The sequence below is a fragment of the Triticum dicoccoides genome, chromosome 4A (genome assembly GCF_002162155.2).
Source record: "Triticum dicoccoides isolate Atlit2015 ecotype Zavitan chromosome 4A, WEW_v2.0, whole genome shotgun sequence".
NCBI lineage: Eukaryota > Viridiplantae > Streptophyta > Magnoliopsida > Poales > Poaceae > Triticum > Triticum dicoccoides.
Genome location: NC_041386.1, coordinates 744414117 through 744435257, shown reverse-complemented (window position 1 = coordinate 744435257; position 21141 = coordinate 744414117). Strand labels below are relative to the sequence as shown.

Below are 21141 nucleotides of genomic sequence, written 5' to 3'. Positions count from 1 at the left end.
AAGGAGAGGAGGAGGGGGACGTGGTCGGACCCGATTCGGGTGATGGCCTGCAGCGAGGCCAGGGGGCATCTAAGCTCCCAATCCGGAGAGACTAGGACACGGTGCAGAACGGACTGCGTCGGGTTGGCCTGGCGGTTGGTCCAGGTGAACCGGGCCCCGTTCGCTCAAGCTCACGGAGGCCAAGCTCCGCGATGCAGTCGTTAAACATCTGCATCCGGAGACGGTTAACCCTGTCGTTATTTTTCTCATCCGGGTTAGCCATCAACAATTTCATGCTTTATACCTTGATGTATCTATCACAAAATTTGAATAGAACGAGAAGTAATTTGTTTCATTATTCTCCGAGAAAAACACGAGTCAAACATGTAATCTAGGCCACGACATATATCGGCCGAACTCTTTGCGTGTGCGACGGTATCCGTCCGCAGTAGTATAAGAAATAAGACAAGAAGGACTTCACGACTCCCAGTCAATACGGACAGCAACCACCATCAGATACAAACATGCTCTCGATGCAAAAAAAAAGATACAAACATGCTCGAAGCACTACTCCCAGTCAATACGTACGTTAGCGTATGAAGGCAGCCAGATCCACCGATGAAAAGTATGGAATCCACTCGAATGCCCCCCGTTGTGCTCGCCATTGGCGCACGTAGCAGCTTGGTTGCTACGTGCTTACTAGCTCGCTCGTGAACCATTGCAAGAAAAAGTAAGCAAACTTAGCTAGCTAGCTAATGGCGCCGACTCGCAGCTCACTGCCTGCGCTTCTGCTCCTGCTCGTGGCCGCCACTGCCTTTGTCAGCGCTGCTCCGGAGGGGGAGGAAGCGCTGGCTGCCCGGCACGAGCGGTGGATGGCCAAGCACGGGCGCTTGTACACGGACGCTGCCGAGAAATTACGCAGGCAGGAGGTGTTCGCGGCCAACGTGCGGCACATAGACGCTGTAAACCGGGCGGGCAAGCGGACCTACATGCTTGGGCTCAATCAGTTCTCCGACCTCACCAATGAAGAGTTCGCGGAGAAGCACCTCGGGTACCGTCACCAGCTCCGTCCCGAGGACAGCACTCCGGTGAACATGTCCAAGGCTCAGGTCCAGCCCATGCCGGACAGCGTGGACTGGAGGGCCAAGGGTGCCGTCACCCCAGTCAAGAACCAAGGTTCGTGCGGTAAGAATCTGCAGCTCCTGAACCAAGGTTCGCAAATGAATAAATATTCAGTTTACTTGTACATCGCGTGCATACAGGGAGTTGCTGGGCGTTCGTGGCGGTGGCGGCGACTGAAGGGCTCGTAAAGATCGCCACCGGCAACCTCATCTCCATGTCAGAGCAGCAGGTGCTGGACTGCACCGGCGGCGCCAACACCTGCACCACCGGCGACGTCAACGCCGCGCTAAACTACATCACTGCGAGCGGTGGCCTGCAGGTGGAGAGAAACTACGCGTATACCGGCCAGCAGGGCGCTTGCCGCAGCAGCCGCGTCGGGCCAAATTCGGCCGCCTCCGTCGGTGCCCCCCGGTTTGCGATCCTGCACGGCGATGAGGGCGCGTTGCAGGAGCTCGTGGCCAGCCAGCCGGTGGCCGTGGGCGTGGAGACTGAGAGTGACTTCCAGCACTATATGAGCGGCGTCTACACCGGCAGCTCGTCGTGCGGGCAGAACCTGAACCACGCCGTGACGGTGGTGGGCTACGGGACGGACGCCGGGGGGCAAGAGTACTGGGACGTGAAGAACCAGTGGGGGACGGCGTGGGGCGAGGGGGGCTACATGCGCCTCGCGCGCGGGAGCGGCACCAACTGCGGCGTGGCTACCCACGCCTACTACCCGACCTACAACTTTTCTAGTAGAGGAGGTATGTACCGTGATGCTCTCCAACCGCCACCGGTAAAAACAGAATCTGAGAAGGGTTTTCTGTTTCTCAATACGAAAACTTATACACACATAAATACCTTTTCATGGCCGATCGAGGTCGTGGAGATCTCTGCCATGGTAACGAATTCGGCTGCCATACCAGTGATTTCTGGCCCTCCACTCTTCTTTACTGCTGACGATATTGTTTAGCCAAAATACTCATGAAAGGATTGAAAGTAGAGAGCATTTTCTCGATGAAATCGGCATCCAAAATTGCAGTACCCCGGAATCGTAACTTTGAGTTGATTCGATGCACACTAGAGTAATATGCTATCACAGACTCAATAACACACTTTGCTATCCCTATAAGTTATAGCAGAAGCTCCCTGAGTGGGTGTGATTATGGCAGAAATGGTGTTTCGGAGAGCCAAGTTAATCTTGACATCCATCGCCTAGGTCAAAAAGTTACTGCAATCAGGCATGCTCGGCAAATTCACTCTTGGATATGTTCAACTTATCCTGCATGAAATCTTCATGCCCGTTAATTTACTCTCGAGTAAATTAATTTTCAACTATCATCAACATATAACACTAATAAAATTGTGAAATGATACAATAGTGTGCTTAGTCATATACACTAATGTGCTTTACAATACGGTAATAAACAAACAATATATGCCGACGGCATGGCCGTCGGCGTAGATAGGGCACGTGTTTTCTGCCAACTAAAAAAAGTGTACTAACTATGCCGACGGCCACCATCAGGGCCGTCGGCATAGCGGTGACGGCGTCAACTCTCCATCTGGTCCTGGGTCGGCGGGCCCACACATGAGCCGACGGCGTATATATGCCGACGATTCCCGTCGATATAGTGGGAGAGATGCCGACGGCCCAACTACGCAGACCGCCCCCGTCGGCATAGACAAAGATTTGCCGACGCCTTCTGTACGCCTACGGCTTTTCCTGGCCGTCGGCTTACCTCCATCTATGCCGACGGGGGGCGTCGGCATAGAAAACGCCGTCGGCAGCGTCATTTATTCTGGTAGTGCTATCTCGTGTTCCATCGAGCTGTGCTACGATCAACTCAGCCGGCGTATTGAGTAGATTGCATCGTACTCCCTCCGTTCAAAAATAGACGACCCAATTTTGTACTAACTTTAGTACAAAGTTGGGTCATCTATTTTGAAACGGAGGGAGTAGCTAGCTAGACTCGACGAAAAAGCATCCACCTGCTTGTCTGCTTGGTTGTGTACCGAGTGTCACCGTATACGAAAGACGTGTACGTCCCGCCGGCCGGAAGTAATCGGCTGCCGCTAGCTTGTACGAGCGCACCATCGGAAAGTACTCGTCAGCTGCATCGTCAAGGTCGGGACTGTGCCAACAGAGGGGAGGAAAGGAGCATTGATGTGATGCCTTCAACAAGGATTACGGTATCCAGAGGTGTCGTCGCCGCCGCTCATGGCACGAAACCGAGATAGGGTTTCCCCAGCTTCCTTACGCCCTCCCCTACACATCAACCATCAGGACCGAAGATGACTTGCCCAGCAACCGCCGCCACCTGGAAACAGACCTGCATGAATGAGCATGAGCAGCACCGCAGCCATCCGCGCCATGCTGTGGACACGAGCCAGCACCAAACTCATACCAATGAGCTAGCTCCAGCCACTCCAGACCAAATCCATGCCCGCTAGTCACTGTCGTAGCTGTAGCCTTCCACGGACGTTGTTTACCTTCCTGAAGGCGTCATTTCCAAGCCCTCCGCCGCCATCCAAAAGGCCCCTTCCATCATCTAGCGTGTGTCCCTATTGTTGTGCATGCTCAACACCCTTCCATGGTTGCCGCTGTGCTAGGGCGAGCTTCATGCTTTCGGTGTTGTCTCGGTTCATCATTGCTCAATGATGGCACAAGATGTCTTTCCAACTTGCTAATCATTCTGAAGTCCTGTGACACTGCTCCCAATCAAGGTTTGTGTTCAGTTGTGGCACTCGTTGATTGTAGATGCTCCTGTGTTGCGTCGTGGCATTCGGTACACCGGCGCGGTGCATTAGGCTGCTTGCAAAGTTTTGGTATTGTGATCCCACGATGAAACACCACATCTACTTGTGTCTCTCGTGGTAATTGTCCTTCGATCTGCTAGCCAGGTCGTGCGTTGTCTGGAGCATCCATTTTTTCTCATTTTCGTTTACCATTGTTATTTGTACGTATTTCGGTCTAGTTTTCCTCGTAAACGGGCTCAGTTTGTCAAAGTTTTTGATCCAGTTTTTCTTATAAAATGGATCGATCTCTTGGCATTGTAGCCATTTGAGTGGGAGTACAGTTTTTGGTAGCTCGAGCTTCATAGGACCTACTATCTTATCTGTTCATTTTTCAACACTGTACATTGGGATATGTGCTATAGGAGCAGACCTTCCAGTGATTAAGAGAGGAAAACGGTGCATTTCTGACGCGCATGGAACCGACCGCATGCATGCTCGGTCTCTCTCACATGCTGCGCATGCATACTCTCCCTTTCACACAGATTCTCTCTCTTACTTTTTTAAAGAAATACCTCATGGGCTCTCTTTCACTTCTTAAAAATTTCTATTTTTCAACAAGCTCTCTCTTAAAATTCTCACACGGGCTCCCTCTCCCTCTCTTCTTCTCTCTCTCCTCTCCATTTCTGCTATTTCTTACAGCTTCTCTCTCTTACACCGGGGATATTGTGTGTTCTCCCACACATTTCTCCTCTCTCTCTCTCTCTCTCTTCTCTCTCTCCCCTCTCTCTTCTCTCTGCCATTTGAGACTTTGCAAAAATCTGATACTTGCAAAGAAAAGATTTCGCCTCCAACTCTCTCTCTCTCTCTCTCCGCTCCTCATTCTCGCCATTCTCTCTGTAAAAAGAAACCAAGTCAGACTCACCTTTTCATGAGGAAGAGTTAACACTCTCATATACGCAAAGTTCTTTCCTGTAGAACAGCTAACAGCTACAGTGTTCACATGAGCGCATGCATGTCAGCTACAGAACTACTTTTCATGTGCATGCATGTCAGAGTTGAAGCGTGAGGGAAAGAGATGGGAAGTGAGTGGTTCACATGAGCCCAGAATAAAGACCCTGACTCTGACCGGCAAGTTACAGCTATAGTCTGTTAATTGCCTGACCCTGACTCTGACCATTGCACGTATCTCAAAGTAAACTGACAATGGTGATAGTGGGTACCGTGGAGCTCGAGCTAGGAAAGAACTTTGTGTTTGAGTGGTAATATATTTAGGTGGGGAAACTCACTCCCCCCCTCTTCCCCCATTGATGACTGTTAAATAAAAGAGGTCTAGTCTAATTGTTTCTACATGTGTGCAGATAAAGGAAATGGTACTAATGCCAAAGAAAATGGCAATAGTTCAAATGCAAACGGTAGTAACCCAAGCAGAAATGGCAGTAGCCATGCAATCCTGCCAATTGTCCTCCCTGTGGTAACAACACTTGGTTTAATCTCAGCTATATCAATTTGCACATGGAGAACCAGATCCAGTCTAAAGAAGACGGCAAAATCATGTAAGTACCTTCACAGTACTGTCAAACTGGGAACACAATAACTTTAGTAAATTGAATTATGTAGTCCCATTTCACCCTCCCTTACATCCATTACAGATTGCTCCCTTGGTACCGTGTCTTTTGTAGCTGCTCTTTTACTGGCTCCCTGCAGGAAAAGGACCAATAGTCAGTTCTTTGTATTTTATATGCAGATACATCTTGTTCAGAGAATATTGAAGATATTAAATCAGTGCTATTGGACCCATCAGTAATAAGAATAGCAACAAGTAATTTCTCTGAAGAAAATAAACTGGGGGAAGGAGGATTTGGGCAAGTGTACAAGGTAATCCAGCAACAAACCCAGTATTACTAGTTGTCTACAACTTCCTGCTGTTGTCACCATACTGTTTCACCTGACTTCCAGCTGACTCCTATTTTCTGGGATGAACAATTGAAAACCATCCATTAACAGGACTGTGCAGATTAGCTACCTTAGAGTTTTATTTTAATCTCACTTTGCTCTTATGTGCTCCCTGCCTCCGAGTGGTGTGGGCTTTCTTCTTTATCTCGGTCATTCCAAATTTATCTACTAACTGGGTTCTGACTTTGTGACTTCGCAATCCTATTTCAAAGCTAGTTTCACCTTATGCTTCTTATGCTACCATAAACAGTAGGTACATGTCAAGCTAGATTACAATCATAGTTGGATTTTATGATGTTATATTAATTTAAGTTGCTGCTTTTCAGGGTATGATGCCAGATGGACAGGAAATAGCAGTAAAACGATTATCGGAAGGATCAAAACAAGGCCTTCGTGAGCTAAAAAATGAGCTATTATTAGTCGCCAAGCTTCAGCACCGGAATCTGGTGAAGTTAATAGGCGCCTGCCTCAATGGAGAGGACAAGTTACTTGTGTATGAATATATTCCAAAGAAAAGTCTTGATGCCTTTATTTTTGGTACTGGAGTTTCTACTTACTTTCTTATTCCAAGCAAACTTTGGATTGACAAATACTGGTTGTACTGATTTCATCACTACATTGTTCTTTAAATAATGCAAATGGTTGAGTAAAAATAAAGTCAAGCTTTTCATGAAGCTACTATAAATTAGAACTAAAAGATAAATTCAATGGGGGTTATAAGATAATACAAACATCAGTTTAGGTCAATTAGACAAATCATTGCATGCACATCAGTAGAACAAACATATAATTTGGAGTCTTGATGACTGATTTTATTTATTTAACGTGAGCAGGAACTCACCAAACCCATGATTCTGTTATAATTAATCAATAAAAAGGGAACTTGTTACCTTAACTAGAGTAATCAAAATGTCTAGTTTTCTCTTTCACATGCATCTTTGCCACTTTAAAGTTACCCAGTGTGCATGTTTTCATGTATGTTCTGTGTCCCCTGATTTATTTGGCTTATGATGCCTGATTAGATGACGAAAAGCGTGGAAAATTAGCTTGGGATACACGATACAAGATCATTTGTGGTATTGCTCGAGGCTTGGTGTATCTACATGATGAGTCCCGTATAAAAGTTATACATAGAGATCTGAAGCCGAGCAATATATTACTAGAAATGGATATGAATCCAAAGATCTCTGACTTTGGTTTGGCAAGTATTTTTGAGGGTGATCATACAAAGCATATCACAAGAAGAGTAGCTGGAACCTAGTAAGTCTTTATGGATTTGGTTAATCTTATATATCGTAAGTTCGTAACTATCATGTTCACAAAAGAAGCATTGCTTAACCATTTTCTAATGTACAGTGGATATATGGCGCCAGAATATGCTGTTCTTGGACATGTTTCAACCAAATCAGATGTGTTCAGCTTTGGAATGATTATTTTAGAAATAATGACTGGGAGAAGAAACAGTGTATCCTCGGAAACAATGATGGCTGAGCATCTTTTAACTTATGTCAGTATTATATTCAGTGATTTCCTGGTCTTAAAGTATGTTACGACATAGTAAGCTTTTTTGATGAGTCATTGCTTGTTTACAGGTATGGGAGAACTGGACCAAGGGGACAAAAGCTGAGATATTGGATCCATCATTGCAATACAACAACAGCTCTGCAAATGAGGTTCTCAAGTGTGTACATATTGGACTATTATGTGTTCAAGAGAATCCAGGTGATAGACCCGGCATGTCCAATGTGATGTTGATGCTTGTTGGAAAGTCTACTACCTTGCCTGCTCCTTCTAGGCCTGCTTTTCTATTTAGGTTGAATGATGAAAACCATGCCCATGGTGGTCTAAATAACCGACTAGATGGCTTGAACGAATCAAATCCAACATTCAATAATTTGACAATCACAGAATTAGAACCAAGATAGCCCTGACCCCCAAGTATGTAATTAGGGCAGAGAAACAAGAAACATTTTTGTCAATTTAGTAGGATTCTCGAATAAACATTTGTAAATCGTATGACTAGCAAGACAGATTTTGGGGATGCTAGTGTGAGAATCTAACTGGTCAAATGACAAGAGTTATGACTTATGAGGTGCAGATCTGAAATTCTTCCAAAAGGGAACAAATTCAAACACGGCATTGTTGACTCATTATCTGTGTTTTCCTTCAATTGATGGGAAAAAATCTGAGATTCTCAATGTCCCTCTCTCTCTTAATGTCTTTGTACTACCAAATTTCTCTGTCAACAGTCAAGGAAATTGCACAAACCATCTATTGAGGTCGATTTTGCATGGAGTACCTACTATTCGGGTTTGTTGCACAAAACACCACAAATTGGTGTAATTCATTGCAGCTAGCTCTAATCCATCATTTCACTCCATTTAAATGTTGTAGCAAGCTCAAATCCATCATTTGACTCCGTTGCCATGATTCTAGGCGGGTGGGTCCTGCTTGTAAGTGCATACGTGGCAAAAATAAACAAGTCACACCAGTCAGCCAACTAAAATGGCCAATATCTCCCAAACCAGTGGTCACATGTATGATATACCTTTTTTATATTTTCTAAAATGTTGAATTTTTAACAACATCTTAATGAACCAACCAAACTGATGTATCTAACTTGATATCCAAGTAAGTTGATTTTTTTTCATATCAGTACTAGGTAGTTATATAATTTATTGGAGTTTAAAAAAAACATTGAATTTTAAGACAAAAAGCTGAATGAGAAACTAAAACTACCAATGCCGATGGTTTTATTTGGCCAACGGATGTGGCCTTTTTTTGCACGTGTGCACCTATAATGGGGACCCACCCATTTAGAATCATGTCAATGGAGTCAAAACGATGAATTAGAGCTAGCTACAACACACTACACCAATAGGTGGTGTTTTGTGCCACAAACCGGGATAGTAGTTGTTTTATGCAAAATCTGCCTCAATAATTCACTACTGGAATCACCGAAGTTACCTAGTTCTAGATGTTTGCCGAGTTCTTTGCATCGGGTGCAAAGTACCCGGGGTTGGATGAAAAGCAGCTGATCGACAAACTCCGAGAATTACTTGAGAACAAGAGGTATGCACCCTATTATGTTGTTCCATATACTTCAAGTCGTAAATAGGAGTTTGCATGAAAGGCAGCCAATCGTTGAATCCTAAGAATAAGAGGTATGCAATAAATCAAATAGTAAATGAGGGGAAATAGTGTCAACCCTGAGAAGAAATAAGTTAGAGATGAGTGAAATTTTTTGTTTGAGACATATTACAAGAGAAGGGTCTGGATGATCTATCAGCACTGTTGTCTATTTCGCAAAAAAAAGTGTGCTTTTGTGGATAATAATGTATTATATCAAGTTTCTCTACCTTCTTTGTTATAATTTGGCTTGGCGCATACCGTTGAATCTTCATCGATGTACATATACTCTAGAACTTCTTACAATTGATGTCAATAAGAAAATATCTGTATTAGCTCCAAGTATCTAGATTGGGAAATTTTGTTAATCAAACCTAGAATTCTTGATGATGAAATAGAATTAAACTCTGCTCATGCATACATGTCTCTCTCCTGGACACCTGCATTCCCGATTCAACAATGCGAACTTTAGATTCCTCATTAAGTAGGCTGACATGCATGCATACTCATTTTATAGATATTTTGAATACTTAGGGGCCCTATAACTTATATTTTCACTAATTTGTGATATCTCTTGCGCTACGGATGGTGATGACAGGTACTTGATTGTTATTGATGACATATGGGACAAAAGAACATGGGAACTAGTCAAGACCGCTTCGGTGTGTAATAATAATGGAAGCAGGATAATCACAACTACTCGTATACTCAAAGTTGCCACAATGACCAGTGAAGTATACAAGCTACAACCACTTTCTCCTTGTTTATCCAAGGAGTTATTTCATAGAAGATTATCTTGTGATGAAATAGAATGGCCTAATCATCTGCCTACAGAGGTATACGATAAAATTTTACATAAATGTGGTGGTGTACCATTGGCTATAATCACAATAGCTAGTTTGCTCGTCGGTAAACCTATGGAGTTTTGGTCTAAGGTATACACTTCAATTGGTTTCAGGCATGAAGAAAATGAACACGTGGAGAACACGAGACAAATACTTTTATTTAGCTATTATGATCTGTCTTGTCACCTAAAGACTTGTTTATTGTATCTGAGCATATACCCCGAAGATAATCTGATTGAAAAAGATAGTTTGATATGGAAGTGGGTCGCCGAAGGTTTTATCCATGAGGAACCAGGGGTAGGACTATTCGAGATTGGTGAGAGGTACTTCAACGAGTTGGTGAACAAAAGCATGATAATGCCGGTAGAGGGGTCCCTGTATCTTGGCATCAAAAGGCATGTTGGCATCATAACTGGATGCCGCATCCATGACATGATTCTGGATATGATATGCCTATTGTCAAATGAACAAAATTTTGTTACTGTATTAGATAATAACGAGCAATATACAACTTCACATTGCAATGCTCATAGGCTAGCCGTTCATCGTAGAGTTCAACCCTTGGCTAGCACATCCGCATCACGAGCAAGGTCACTTAGTGCCATGTGCAATGCTGAGATGTTGCCATCACTTTCATGCTTTGAAGTTTTGCGTGCCCTAGCTTTAGAAGGCCCCACTAATTCGTGCAACCCTGACCATCTTGAGCATGTTGGAAATTTAGTTCACTTGAGGCACCTTAAACTAGCAAGCATGGGCATCTGTGAGGTCACAAAGGAAATAGGATATCTAAAGTTCTTGGTGGTATTGGACCTGGGTCGAAATAGCATAAGTGAACTTCCAGAGAGTATTGGTCGACTAAGTAAACTCAAGTGCTTGAACATCTGCCAAACAGACATTAAAGTGCCATATTGGATCACGAATCTGACTTCCCTAGAAGAGCTATGTCTATATAAAGTTGATGAGCAATCGAACTTTGTGACGGAGTTGGGCAAGTTGATAGAGTTGAGGAAGCTCCGCACTTCTAACACTTTAGAACTATGGAGTGACAGCGCAAGGAATGCTTGGGCGGAGTCTATAGCTAAACTGAATAAGATCCAAGTCATTGACATTAATGTTATTGGTTCGTTTAGAGTTCCTGGTGATGAGAGCCCCTGGAAACGGTATGCCCTCTCTCCACAACTCCGTGTTCTACACATGGCCTATGGAGAACCTGGGCCAGTTGCAAGGATCAATCCACGGCTTCTTCCAAACCTCTCCCATTTGGAACTATTTGTATACACTTCGGAACTGGAGGTCTTTGCAAGTTTCCGAGAGCTTGTTACCCTCAAGCTATGCACGTGGTCAGCTCTCCATCATGACACCATGGGCGGTGCCGGTGCATTCCCCAAGCTGAGGGTATTCAAGACAGAAGCAACGATTGGCTCGTTTCTAGAGGGTGATATGCCCATCCTTGAATCTCTCCAGTTCCGCGTGGTTGCGCAGTCCAATGATGATGGCATCAGCTTTGACTTTGACTTTGATAGCCTAAGGAACCTCCCTTTGCTTCAGTCTGTCAGAGTCTTTTTATTTGCCCATCCAGCGGACCACAAGAAGGCTGAGGAAATGATGAGGCGTGCAATTGATATGCTTCCCAACCGTCCCAGCCCTCGCATCCATTCATATGATATAATAATAAATAGGAGGTAAATATGTGTATATGTTATTCAATATTGCTGATCTCCACGGAAAGCTAGGCGTGTATCTCACGAATCTCCGTTTTCGTTTTTTTCAGCCAAACTGGTTGAGCTAAGCTGGCCGGGTATCTCCAACTGCGTGAATCAAGGTGTTTCTCTTTTTTTCTGTGGAATATGTATTCCTATATACGCTATGGCAGTTTAATTTGAACTGCCAAAACATCTTATATATAGGAACAGATGGAGTACTATTAATCAGAACCTTGTCTTTCTTTTCTTTCTAGAGTAAATAACAGCATTTCCCTATCAACTGTAAAAACAACAGTTACCAATCTGAATGCATGCTACATATATCTTTCTCATCATTTTTAAATAACCATGCATATTCCACATGTATCTTTTCTGAGAGTCACTTCATACATGTAGGCTGGCAGCATTAACAAATCACCATGGAGAAAGAAAAGTACTGGAAGGCTTACCTTTGCTTGCTCTATTTATTACTGTCTTTCGAAGCAAAGGTTAAAAACTTATATTTGCTTTGTTTTCTTTTGTAGCACATGAAAACAAAAACACAGAAAGGAAAAAAAGTGTCTCTTTGCTATGTTTTCTTTTGTAGCAAATGAAAAAATCACAAAAACTTTTTTTCTCTATTTTGTAGTAAAGGAAAATGAAAATCACAAAAAAAATGTTTACCTTGTGGAGTTTAGTAGTTTGTTACTTGGTTGTCCACTTCGGAAGAAAAAACTCCAAAAAAATTGTTGGGTTCTCATGCTGTTTAGTGTGTGTGTGTGTGTGTGTGTGTGTGTGTGTGTGTGTGTGTGTGTGTGTCAAACCATTAATGTTCTTACAATTTACCGTCTCTTTTATTTGTAGCTTAATTTTGCTCATTGTTTTCTTCATTTTTCTTGCTCATCAAGTGTATACCATCGTGGTTGACCATATATTGTTTCCTCCATTTTCTTGTTCATGTATATATTTTCATAGTTGAAAATATGGTGGTTCAAGTTTGGCTAGTTTGAACTTGGCAAGCTACCCCGCACTCGGAAGTCGAGGTCGGTCAGTACGGCCATGGAAGACGGGTCTCGGACGATGGACATTAGCCCAAACTTTGGACCTGAGACCTTGCATGAGTTTCTAGAGCTATGGCAGCTGGTCAATGGGTGGGTGCTCTCTGACGAAGAGCCGGATGAGATAACATGGTCATGGGAGAACAATGGAAATTTCTCTGTGAAGTCGGCGTATGCGGCTGCGTTTTGGGGCCGGGAGGTAATCCCAACGGCGGACCTGAGATGGAAATCACGTGCTCCTATGCAATGCAGGTTCTTCACATGGCTGGCCATGAAAGACAGATGCTGGACCTCAGATTGCCTTGCGCGCAGAGGCCTACCTCCCCAGGATGCATGTCCTCTTTGTGATTAAGAGGAGGAAACGATCAACCATCTACTACTCACGTGTGTTTTTGCTCAGACAGTTTGGGCAGCGATCTTTGTTGCGTTGGGTACACCGAGTTGGATCCCTACTGCCCAGGACTCGCTAGTGGAGTGGGCCGTCGACAAGCGTGGATCGAACAATGTCAGCATGAAGGATCTTCACGCCATCTTCGCGCTGACCTGGTGGGAGCTGTGGAAGCATAGAAATTCCATTGTCTTTGAGGGCGCTCAGCCTTCGGTCGAGCAGTTCCTGAGAAAGTTCTGTCATGAGGGTTCCACTTGGTCCTCCGCGGGGTTATTGAAAGGGAATGTAATGCCCTTCTTTGCTAGGGTAGAGAGGTGGGTGAGTGATGAGGATTAGCATGTAAAACAACCCTGTAAACTATGATGGAGGCATTCTTGGCCTTTCTTCTTTAATACTCTATATGATATGCACACTCGTGCATATTCGAGAAAAGAAAAAGATCTCATGGGACCTCCATTAAGAGTGATATCTTTACAAGGTTTCCGGCACCATATCTAAGTCGGGCCTTTACAAGAGTAAACGCCTGACCAAGGTGCATTACCTAAGTCTGGCCTTTACGGGAGTACAACGGCCAGACAACCATACAAGCGTTCTTTTTTCCAGAGATTCAACAAGGCAGAGTTGTAGTAACCAATGGAAACAATGTGCAAAAGCTGGGCAATGTGCGGAAAAAGGCGATTCAAAGCTCTCCCTTTTATTTTTGGTAACACTAAAAGCAGATGCATGTACAACTGTTGGAGTATTAGTCTAGTAGCCATGAGGATGGGGATCGAATAGTAGGCATGTTTCATCTTGATGGTTACCTTCCCTGGTGCATACACAAACACAAGACTGTAGTTATCAATTACAGTGTTAATTAATGTCCCTGATGAACTCTTGCTGTGTATTAACTGAAAGGTTTCCGAGTCTTTGCAGATGGCATCAAAACTGTGACTTGCAATCCTCCCATCCCAATCAACATATCTGCATTACAGAAAGGAAAAAAAAAAGTCAGCTTTCGCTTTTGCTCAGAGAACAGTTAAATGAAAGTAATGCAGACTTTGAAGGAAATTACCTGGTGATGAGAAGTTTGATGTGGCAAGTTTCAGATTCTCATAACTGAAAAGCCTACATGCTGAAGAATACTGAATCACAATCTTGGACAGAATATTTTAATGACATGCCATAATCCCAGCGAGTGAAGTAAATCCCGTAACGATCAAAGTGGCAGGATCTGACATGGCCAATGCAGCTGCGTCTTTGATGACTGGGAATGGATCATCCCACATTTATTCCCAAAGCAAGGGTCAGCCACTGCAACAACATTTTCCACACGCGCTGCAGAATCCAAATACTAAACATGTTTTCAAAAAGCACGCGCAGCCTGGCAAACAAAAGGCTCAGATTGGCGAACCAAATCTGAAGAAACATCACACAAAAGGAATCCCTTTAGCAGAAAATTCAGACTTGCAGAGGAGGCACAGGCAGAAAGTAATGTGCTTGTTTCTGAATTTATGTATTCAGGATCTGTACAATCCTCAGCAGGAATGTCGACCGTGACCTTCGGGAGATCCCTTGATGATGACGCTGTAAACTAAGTCTGTCTTTCGAGCCAAAGGTCCTGGGTTGCAAACTCTGTTGAGCTCCAGCGGCATAAGCTGAACTTCCTCTGCTTTCCTCTGTTTTTCTCAGCTCTGAATATTTGCATGTAGCAAGTTAGCTTCCTCTGCTTTTGCTCTGTTTTCTGAAATCTGAATACTTGCCTGTAGCTTCAGGTTTCGGGCCTCAGGTCGACCCGACTTGGGGCCTGACAGGCTCTCCTTAACTTCGGCATCTCTCTCTCTCTCTCTCTACTACTCTGCTCCGGAGAGACGACCGCGTGTATATCAGCTTACAGAATCAGTTAATATCTTACGTATGTAACAAGGACTGGATCAACCCATTTCTAAACTAGCAATCATCTGAATACAACCTAGTAGAACAAATTGGCAGGGAACAAAGTTACCGATCCAAATGACGGCTGCTGGATTTCTCATTCGGTACACTACTTAATGGCAGCACCTCGGGATTATATACCGTCTTCGGAAAAATCACAAATTACCATATAATTAACAAAGCACTCGTGATAGTAATAATAACATTTCTTGTTTCATCAGTCAAGCACAAAGCTCGGATTATATATGGTTCAACAGCCACACACAGCACACACCACGCAAGGCTGGGCACAAACCAATGCAAACCATCCGGCGTTTCTCAAAGAAATAATACAAACCAGCCGGCTTGACGGTGAACCTATATATAAAAACGAAGCAAGCAATATATCCAGTGGTGCTTGCTTGACAGTCACACGCCAGTCCAATCCATCTAAGCATGTGCAGATCAGGTATATGTAGATTGTTGAAGAAACAACACCACTTATTTATCCTTCATGCACAAGTTTGTGGCAACCCCATCACCACGACGCACATGGAGCTTGTAACAAACACACTTTGATTGCGAAACGCAGGGAGGCAATTGGAAATAAACACATCAATTGTTGAAGAAACCACACGAACCACCGACTGCATCCCTCGTCACCCCATGCCTTTGTATGAGCTCCATGTGTTGGGGATTTACACGGAACAGAAGGGTATTTCTCAACTGCCCAATGGTGGAGAACGCGGTTGCAACGCATGGTGGCATGCTGTGGCTGCTTGGATATGGTGGCTGTTAAACGTGGATATTGGGCAACTGCTCGACACTCTAATGGGGTGCGGCTATCTCATTATATATAAATATCAAAGGATACAAATACAAGGTGTATACAAAAGTCTACGTATAAGCAAGTCTACGTATACATATACAGTCTAACACCTTCTCTCAATCTTAACTGTGGCCTGAAGTACAAACTAACTTAAGATTGCGCCTGCAGCCTACAAACTGTTGTTGTGGAAGAGGCTTCGTGTAGATGTCAGCAAGTTGATCCTTTGATGAGATGAACTTGATGCTAAGTAGTTTCTGTGCAACACATTCTCGAACAAAGTGATAGTCAACCTCAATGTGTTTCGTTCGAGCATGAAACACCAGATTAGATGACAAATATGTAGCACCAATGTTATCACACCAAAGTATCGGAGGATGAGCTGAAGAGACTCTCAACTCTCTCAACAAGGACTGAACCCAAATGATCTCAGTCGTCGCATCCGCAACTGCTTTGTACTCAGCTTCCGTACTGCAACGAGACACCGTAGCCTGCTTGCGAGCATTCCAAGCGATCAAGTTAGAACCGAGAAAAACTGCATCGCCGGTCATCAGGACTACCAGCCCAGTCTGCAGTTGAAAAGGCTGAGATCTCATAGGACGGCGCAGGCTGAAGAAGCAAACCATAAGATGTAATTCCGAACGGAGGGAGTAGTAAGCATCCTCTCCTTTTGCTATGTTTTCTGGACTCTGAATATTTGCCTCCTCACGCCAATGCTCCAACCACGGGGCAGATGGACATAGATGCTAATGGCGACTGATATATATCCCCTCTTTCTTTTTAGCAAGTACTCCCTCTGTAAACTAATATAAGAACGTTTAGATTACTATTTTAGTGTTCTAAATGCTCTTATATTAGTTTATGGAGGGAGTACAATAGAATGCGCACTAAACTGTGCGATACTCGATGTGTATATCAGCTCCGTGACGCCATGACGTATATTTTTGTGAACGGATGCGATACTCGATGCGAACGGATGTGTATTTTTGTGATATACTCGATGTGCACATTAACGATGTCCATGACGCCAGGCAGAACTATCTGCCCCGGCATCTCTCTCTGTCTCTCTCCGGCATCTCTGTGCGTGCGCGCGCGCGTGCTACTCTGCTCCGGAGAGACGCCCACGTGTGTATATCAGCTCACAGATTCAGTTTATCTCTATGCATCAAGGACTGCATCAACCCATTTATGAACTACTGTAGCAATCATCTGAATACAACCTAGTAGAAATTTTTTGGAAGCGAACAAGTTATCGGTCCAAATGACGAACTCTTCGGTACAGTACTTAATGGCAACACCACAGGATTGCCATGAGGCTGTACCGCTGTGGCGCGGTGCGGCGGCCTAGACAGCGCCCCACCCACGACGATTTTTTGTTACTGTTCACCATGTTACAAAGCCCTCTGTTTGGCCGAGCATATGAACTCGTCAAATCATCTCCGCCACATGGCAGCAACGGCGTCCGCTCTGTTCCATATGGTGCTTCATTGTGCCCATCTTATTCTTGTTTATATGCCCCAAGTGAGAGGCAGCAGCCCATGGCTTGAGAATCTTATAATGTTCATAGGATCCAAAAGGAGGCATCCGGCACAAGGATGTGAATGGATTATTCATTAATGATTTTGAAGAAATAACAGGAGCTCTGTCTTGTATACAAATATTCATATCTAGCTAATTGCGAAACAATAGCTACAGGGCATGAGGGTAAGGAAGAAAACAAATTACCAACCATAGAGGCTATGTAATCATAAGGAAAGAAACAACAATGTGCTAGCCACATGAACATTCATGACCAGCAGGCAGGGATGACAATGCCTGTTTGGAGATAATCAAGATGATCAGCAGGTGACCGTTCAACTGTTGACAGCACCTTGAGTACTTGTTGCATCGTTGGACGGTGTGATGGATCTGGCTCTATGCACTGAATAGCGACGGCGATCATTTGAAACATCTCACTTGCGATCTCAGCTCCCGGGAGTGGGAGCCGTGTGTCCAGCAAATTGCGAAGTAATGTAGTTTTGTCGACAATGGATGAAAGGAAATCACCTGGGTGATGTCCCATGAACAACTCTAGGACCAGCACTCCGAAGCTGTAAACATCACACTTCTCGGTCACCCTTGTTGTGTATGCAAGCTCTGAAGAAATATCAACATTTGAGCGTCAATTTTGCTACCTCTATCATCTAAGTGCATTGATCAATAAAAACTCTTCTAGTATGTTTATCTAAAAGTACCAACATAATGATATAATTTTACCTGGGGCAAGATATCCTTTGGTCCCGGCAAGATTTGTGCAGTTTGATCCATTCACATCTAGTATTTTTGCTAGACCAAAATCCGAGATGCAAGCCTTAAATTCAAGATCAAGCAAAACATTGCTGCTCTTTATATCTCTGTGGACTATCGGCGCGAAGCAACTATGATGCATGTATGACAAAGCATGAGCAACATCCCTAACAATATTTAACCTCCTCGTCCAATCCATTTCAACTGCAGTTTCCAGACAATTTAAAGATGCTGCTAAGCTCCCTCTGCCCATGTATTCATATACAAGGAATCTCCCCTGAGTTGCAGAGCAGTAACCAAATAACTTTGCAATGTTGCGATGTCGAATGTGCATCAACGAGTGTATTTCACGGTTAAATTGCTCATCGTCTTCTGCCACATGGATCTTCTTCACTGCAAATAATTCACATGTTGCTAACTGAGCCCTATAGACAGATCCATTCCCTCCAGATCCGATGCAAAAATCTTTGCTGAAGTTGTTTGTGGCATCAACAATTTTCTTGTACACATCTTCCCCATCAAAGTTTGGCGAACATCATGGTCTGTTGTACTTCATTTGTTGTTTCTATCTTATTTTTCTTCCTTTTGCAATGCCATGTTATTACTAGTGTAATGACAAACACAAAAGATATAACAATTGGAATAATAACTAGTAAACTAGCACCAGACTTTTTCCCTTGTTTACTACTTCGAGGAAGGTCACAAGGGGGCAAACCTTTCACAACACCACACAATTTCTTATTATTCCTGAACCATTTGATTGGAGCTTCCTCGAAAAACCTAGTATGTGGCACTAACCCTTCTAGTTTGTTGTACAACACATCCATGGATAGGAGGCTGGTCATGCTCCGAAATGATGGTGGTATGCTACCGTTCAGTGCATTGTGAGAAAGGTTCAAGGCTTCAAGCATACCAAGATCACCTAACAGACTTGGAATAGAGCCAACAATTGAATTGTCACTTAGATCCAACATATCTTGTAGGTTTACTAACATCCCAAGTTCAATAGGAATTGTACCATTTAGGTGATTGTGGCTCAACTTCAGAAAGTGAATCTTTAGGCAATGCTCAATTGATCTTGGTATTTGCCCAGTTAGGTTGTTTGATGAGAAATCTAGATACTCCAAGTTGTTCAGCGATCCAATTTCTTGTGGCATATTTCCCTGGAGCAAGTTACCAGAAAGGCTCAGGTTAAACAACATCGTTAGATTGCCTATTTCTCTTGGAATCTGTCCTTCAAGCTTGTTTGATGAAACATCAAGTATCCCCAGCTGAGTTAATTTCCCTATACTTGATGGTATTACTCCAGTTATATTATTGTTTGATGCACGTAACACAGTAAGTTTGTAGCACCCACCCCAAAGATGAGATAATCTGCCAAACAATTTATTTGAACTGACATCAATATAGAGAAGATTTGGATAAGCTCCCATCCCGGTGATATCTCCTTCAAGGTTATTTCTTTCAAGTCGAACCCTTACTAGGCTCTTACAACTTAGCAAGCTTGATGGTAAGGGTCCAACCAAGTTGTTGCTAGTAGCAGACAAATGTTGTAGCTGACCTCCCACACAGAGGTTGAATGGCAAGGCACCTGATAGGTTGTTAAAAGCGAGGTCCAACTTAACCAGACTCAATAACTTGACAATTCCTTGAGGTATAGGTCCCGAAAGTTGGTTCTTGTAAAGGTACAAGAGAGTGAGGTTTGTCAAATTCCCTATGGTTATTGAGAAAGAACCAGAGAGTGTGTTATCTTGAAGAGCCAAATTCTCTAACTTCACAAGGTTACCTAATTCTTGTGGAATTTGACCAGAAAGTCTGTTCTCCCAAAGGCGTAAGAAAGTGAGCTTGGTCAAATTACATAAATTTGTTGGAATGGGACCTGAGAGTATGTTTTTTTGAAGAGGCAAACCCTCTAAGTTCACAAGGTAACCTAATTCCTGTGGAATTTGTCCGGAAAGTTTGTTGTCCCAAAGGTACAAACTGTTGAGTTTTGTCAAATTCCCTAAGATGTCTGGGATGGAACCCGAGAGTGTGTTTTCACTAAGATCCAAGACCTCTAAGTTCACTTGGTAAACTAATTCTTGTGGAATTTTCCTTGATAGTTCATTTTGGCAAAGATTCAAGGTGGCGAGTTTGGTCAAACCACCGATGTTGCTTGGTATTGAGCCGGAAAGGTTATTGCTAGACAGATCTAATGTAACTAAGTGAGTTAGGTGGCCTATTTCAGAAGGGATGTGACCAACTAAATGATTGATTGACAAGTTGAGGGTCACAAGATTGCTACTCATTTTATCTAGTGGTACTGAGCCTCTTATCTGGTTGCCTTGCAGGAGCAGACTTTGGAGGTCCTCGAGAATCTTGATGCCCGGTGGGATGCCCCCGGAGAGGTAGTTGTGAGAGAGGTCGAGACTTGTCAGCGTCGTCAGCACCGTGAAGTTGAGCAACTCCAACGTCCCTCTAAGCTGCATCCCTCTCAGGGAGATGCCGCTGACCACGGGCCGGCGCTGGTGCACTGTGCAGCTGACGCCATGCCAGCTGCAGAGCACGGACGCGTTCTCCCAGGACCTCAGGGCGTGCTGACTCTGTTTGCTGAGGCCGGCTTTCCAGGCAAGGAGTGCCCTCGCTTGTACTCTGGTGTCTGGCGCGAGCGCGTCGACCATCATCAGCAGCAGCAGTAGAAGTGCGGCGAGAGAAGCGAGCACTTTGGGTCGCTCCGTCTCCATGACTAGCATTTTGGCTCTGATGGAAATTGCACGGATGGTTGGCGAGAGGGGGTACTAGTACTTAGAGCTTGTAGCAGGCTAGGTCCACGCAGTAGGTAAATGATCAGCCATTCATGTCCTTGGTGTCTTGTGAAGAGATATGGAGTATCTATCTCCTTGTCATCTAATCCATTGACTAGACTCGGCATCACGATCACACTCTAGTCATTAGAAAATTTTGAATTCGTCAAGCAAATTGCATGGAAAGCTACTGTAGCGGTCTGCATGCATGACGATCACATTTTGTCAATGTGTAGCCCGACTTCCACCCAAACTATGATCACAATGGTGTCTACTAGGGAAAGACCAATGACCTCCCTATCCGGCTCGCAAGCATCGACAAATTTGCGGAAAAAAACAAGACATCACTCCAACGACCTCCGTGTCTCGCTCCGCAAAAATTTACTCCCCTCACTTGGAGATTCCCGGCCAGCCCGGGAGGTCCATGGGTGCCGGCTGATGGTGGCCACCAATGGTAGCTCCATTTCCATTATTGATCA

General features: G+C 44.1%; 3 protein-coding genes and 1 pseudogene across 3 annotated transcripts; 3 read left to right on the top strand and 1 right to left on the bottom strand.

Moving 5' to 3' along the window:
• The first annotated feature begins 734 nt into the window (after positions 1 to 734).
• On the top strand, positions 735 to 2053 carry LOC119284411 (ervatamin-B-like). The gene is made up of 2 exons (XM_037563543.1): positions 735 to 1164; positions 1242 to 2053. The coding sequence occupies exons 1-2, from the start codon at positions 735 to 737 to the stop codon at positions 2051 to 2053; spliced, it is 1242 nt and encodes a 413-aa protein (XP_037419440.1).
• Positions 2054 to 2671: 618 nt separating this feature from the next.
• LOC119284410 (putative receptor-like protein kinase At4g00960) lies at positions 2672 to 7697 on the top strand. Its single transcript, XM_037563542.1, has 7 exons — positions 2672 to 2885; positions 5178 to 5372; positions 5564 to 5694; positions 6099 to 6309; positions 6795 to 7032; positions 7129 to 7306; positions 7365 to 7697. Exons 1-7 carry the CDS (start codon positions 2672 to 2674, stop codon positions 7695 to 7697), a joined length of 1500 nt encoding a protein of 499 aa, XP_037419439.1.
• A 1052-nt stretch (positions 7698 to 8749) lies between these two features.
• LOC119284409 (disease resistance protein RGA5-like) lies at positions 8750 to 11432 on the top strand. The gene is made up of 2 exons (XM_037563541.1): positions 8750 to 8844; positions 9500 to 11432. Exons 1-2 carry the CDS (start codon positions 8750 to 8752, stop codon positions 11430 to 11432), a joined length of 2028 nt encoding a protein of 675 aa, XP_037419438.1.
• Positions 11433 to 17379: 5947 nt separating this feature from the next.
• LOC119288374 lies at positions 17380 to 20602 on the bottom strand (annotated as a pseudogene).
• Positions 20603 to 21141: the final 539 nt, after the last annotated feature.